This window comes from Lolium rigidum, chromosome 6, assembly GCF_022539505.1.
Source record: "Lolium rigidum isolate FL_2022 chromosome 6, APGP_CSIRO_Lrig_0.1, whole genome shotgun sequence".
Taxonomy (NCBI): Eukaryota; Viridiplantae; Streptophyta; class Magnoliopsida; order Poales; family Poaceae; genus Lolium; species Lolium rigidum.
In genome coordinates, this window is record NC_061513.1 from 235,752,140 (window position 1) to 235,756,480 (window position 4,341).

General features: G+C 49.8%; 1 protein-coding gene across 1 annotated transcript; it reads left to right on the top strand.

Moving 5' to 3' along the window:
• Positions 1–578: 578 nt before the first annotated feature.
• Positions 579–1,823, top strand: LOC124663834. The gene has a single exon (XM_047201489.1). The coding sequence runs from the start codon at positions 579–581 to the stop codon at positions 1,821–1,823; it is 1,245 nt and encodes a 414-aa protein (XP_047057445.1).
• Positions 1,824–4,341: the final 2,518 nt, after the last annotated feature.

The following is a 4,341-nucleotide window of genomic DNA, read 5'->3' on the forward strand; positions in this document are numbered from 1 at the left end:
GTCTTGTTCTTCAGGGAATCTTCTCCAGCACCGTCCTAGTGGTCCACCTTGCCATCAGGTATCTTCATGGGCCTCCAGTTGGGCCGTACAGGATAGGGCAATATCGGTTACCCGAAGAGTAATGCCCACATCAAATACGCAAGGATGTTGAGCGTGCTTTTGGGATGCTTCAACAGCGTTTCACCATTGTCAGGTATGACTTTATAATAACTTGAAAATATATTTGCGAAATTTCGACCGACGCAAACGGACGCACGCGGACACTTCCAAACGCTAAAATGCTTATCGCCGGTAAAGATGCCCTAACGAGTTATACTCAAATTTCAAGTTACGACTTTCAGGCTCAATCATGCACTAGTAGGAGAAAAGACAAAAAGGCCATGGCGGAGAAAAGGAAAACAAAAAAGGATCGATTGTCCACAGGAGTAGCATTCCTCTGTCTAAAGCCTGACGCGCCACTGCTCTGCACCCCTACAAGCTACTGTACAAGGCAACGCAAGAAACACTTTGCTTTCTTTGACTCCGCCGGACCTCGCCACCTCTCCCATCTTTGCCTGCCTCCGCCTCCACCCACCGCAATGGCGTTGCGCCAAGTCCGCTTGCTCGCGGCGAGGGCCGCCGCCCTACCCGCCTCCCTGCGCCAGCGACCCAGCCGATCGCCGCTCTCCGCTCCGTCGCGGGCCCAGACCCAGACGGCGGCGTCGGCCTCGTCCTGGGCCATCCTGGGCAGCATCCCGCGGGTCGCCGCCACCGACGCCGCCGACGTCTCCCTCGCGCTCACGCCGCCCCCGCGCGTCTCCATCCTCACCGTCTCCCCGCGCGTCTTCCCGGAGCCCGTCACGCCGCAGCACTTCCCCTTCGTCCTCGCCGCCGACCCCTCCGGCCTCCTCCTCCTCCAGGCCACCCTGGGCCGCCCCTGGACCCGCGAGGCCACCCTAGGCCCCGACGGCTACTTCAAGTCCGTCACCTGGCACAACTCCCTCCCGCGCTACTTCGTGCTCGACCCCGCCGCCGCCTCCGCGTTCCAGCTCCCCGACCCCGACGACGCCATCCTGCCCCAGGCCCTCCTCGGCCTCATCGCCTCCCCCGCCGGCTACATGGTCGCCGAGCTGCGGCCCCTCATCGGCAGCGACAAGGCCACGCTCCTCTGCTTCTCGTCCGAGACGGGGAAGTGGGTCAGCAAGCCCGTCCACTACCCGCTCCCGCCCCGCCACCTGGCGCCCATCAACGTGCTCTCGCTCCACGGGCGGCTCTGGTGGGTCGACCTCGAGTGGGGCGTCATCACCAGCGACCCCTTCGCCGACCACCCGGTCCTCCGCTTCGTGCCCTTCCCGCCGGACAGGGTGCTCGGCTGCAGGGAAGCATGGGGCGTGGCCGACATCTACCGTTGCGTCGGGGTCAGCGCCGGCAAGCTCAGGTTCGTCGACACCATGTACATGGGCCCCATCATCGGCGGCACGCCCGACATCACCGTGTGGACGCTGCCCGGCCCGGACGCCACGGAGTGGACGCTGGAGCACCAGGTGAGCTTTGGAGACATCTGGGCCGACGACAGCTACAAGGCCACCGGGCTGCCCATCGACATCCCCGCGCTCGCGCTCATCCATCCCGACGACCCCGACATCGTCTACTTCTTCCTGGAGGAACACATCTTCGCCGTCGACGTGCGTGCCCGCAAGGTTGTCGACTGCAAGGTCTACCATCTGGTTGCGCCGCCCAGGTGCAAGGTCGCCAGCCGCTTCGTTCGTGCTTGGAAGCTTCCGCACCCACTTCCCTCAGGTTTATATCCTCATCTCATTCTCCGTTCTAGGTTCCGGCTCTAGGCTTATGTACTACTAGTGTTCAGTGCTATGTGACTAGTGTACATCTCTGCACAAGCATGCTAAATTACTGCAAGCTTGTGAGCCTAACTAACTGGATTCCATCTGCATATGTCTGCACAAGCATGCTAAGTGAATAGTCTGCACAAGCATGTTAAGCGCAGGGATTCATTAACTGACATATATAGTTGACAGTTCATGGACAGGTAAAACATGATTCTTTTGTGTGGTTAATGAATACATATCTGAAATTTATAACTTGCTGTGCTTCAGCAAGACCTTAGAGGCTGTATTAATTAATCTTGGCTCAATAATAGGCAAGACGGCAACAAGACATTAAATCAACTACTTTTATGATTTTGACAATGTTTGTATGCCTTGATGGTGATAACTAGCATGTGCATGGTCAATGTTAATGCGTTCTTGCTGAGCTCTTTTAGTTTCAGTATGGTCGGTGACTTAAAAATAGGACTACTGATGCATACTAGTGCAGTGCTGTACTAGTGTCCCTTATTTTCTATTGTTATTGCTGAAACCTTCCACAACCACTTCCCTCAGGTGAATCCTCATCTCATTGTTCTTGTTAGGTTTCGGCTCTAGGCTTGTACTAGTGTTCAGTTGCTATGCGAGTAGTGTACATGTCTGCACAAGTACCAAATTACAAGCTTGGGAGCTTAGCTAACTGAATTCTATCTGCATATGTCTGCACAAGCATGTTAAGTGAATAATCTGTCCAAGCATGTGTTAAGTGGGTAAATGCATAGATTCATTATCTCAGCCTCTATAATTTACATATATAGCTGACAGTTCATCACAAGTAAAACATGATTTTTTTTGTGGTTACTGATTACAGATCTGAAATTTATATCTTCCTGTGCTTGAGCAAGACCTTAGAGAGGCTGTGTTAATGTGTGTTTTCTTTGAAATTACTTTCCATTGCTAGCAAGATATATACCTCAGTTGGTGCATCTAAATAGAAATTCTACATTGAAGTACTCATATGATTGATCTACAATATGTCCTGATATGTCCAATGGCTCACGTATTTTTGACTAATATTGCCTGTCTTAGCATCTTAGGCTAGCTATTCAGTAATTCACCTAACTGACATAGTTGATGGTTTGTACACTAGTAAAATATATATGTTGTTCTTCTTAAAAGCATGGCCTTAGAGGCTGCAATAATCTTAGTTTGCGGCCATGAAATGATGCACATGACGGCAACATAGATTGTATGCTCTGTACAATGTTGTGTGCCTTGATGTTAATAGCTAGCATCTGCTAGTAGATGTTGATTCTTATTACTACGATGCTTGATTGATTGATACGTGTATGTAAGACCTTAGTTGTGCCAAAAGCAGCTTTGGAACTAGACAGTCAATAATACTTTTTCCTGATATATGTAATTGTGTTTTGTTTGGATTTACTTGCCGCTGGTAGCAAGGCATATATCTCAGTTTGTGTCATCCAAATAGTAATGCTACGTTAAAAGTACACATATTTTGATCTACAATATATCCAGACATGTCGAATGGCCATTTGTTTTTGACTAATACCGATTGTCATTCAAGGGATGCTTGACTGGTCTAATGACCCCATCTTGACTGAAAGAGACAAAGCACCTCATGGGATTTACCCCCTGGAGGGCCATTCCATGCTGTGCAGGGAGACCTTCAAGGTGAGGGCCATTCCATGTTGTGCCTCAATTCGAGGAGCATGAAGCAGGATGTGTTTATTCTGAACTGCCTTCTAGCTAGGTGAGCTCAGTTCCTCACATCACGTGTGCCTTCTTGCTCTAGCATCCAGCTTCTTGCAACTGCAGTACTAATTTTGGGTATGCCCCAAATTTCCTTTGATCCAGGTGAATTTAGTGCTGAACTGAAGTTATGGAATGGTCGCATGGGATGAGATAGTGGTGGCATGCATGTTTTTGTGGCCGCGGAGCTCTTGACTCAAACGCTTAACATGTCGTTTTTTGGTCTGTCAGATGATGCTAGGATACTGGAACGGCATCGATCGCTTAGTTAGTATCGCTTCTAGGATGGAACACTGATGCTCAGAGTAGTGTGACGTTGGTGAACTGTTGTGCTTCCGTTGATCATTTGAAACTATTGCAGTGAAATGATGCTCTTCAGTGATTTTATTGCTCCTTAATTGCAGCGTTGATCCTTGGTTACGACGTACTGTTAACCGTTCTTATGCTTGGAATTTTGTTATCTTTTCCCTTGAGTTTATCTGTTCCCTCTTTGTCGATTTCTGATTGCTGCTTCAGCATTTGGCTTTGGGGTCTCATTAAGGATTGGATTGGCCTTTACTTCATTGGCCCTCGTGCTTGCCATCGCTTTCAATCCACAATTGTTGGGAGATCATGACGAAATGCAAAGATTTCGCATCCATCGCCTTTCTTGTGTTAAGGGAGATTTGGAACGAAAGAAATGTTCCTGTCATCCAGCACAAACAAGCTCCCCCTCTGGTCATTCTAGAGAAGATCAAACGTGAACCGAAGCTTTAGGTTTTAGCGG

What these genes read in the sequence shown, in the direction of transcription:
- LOC124663834 (XM_047201489.1), top strand. Translation starts at nt 579, where the DNA reads ATGGCGTTGCGCCAAGTCCGCTTGCTCGCGGCGAGGGCCGCCGCCCTA.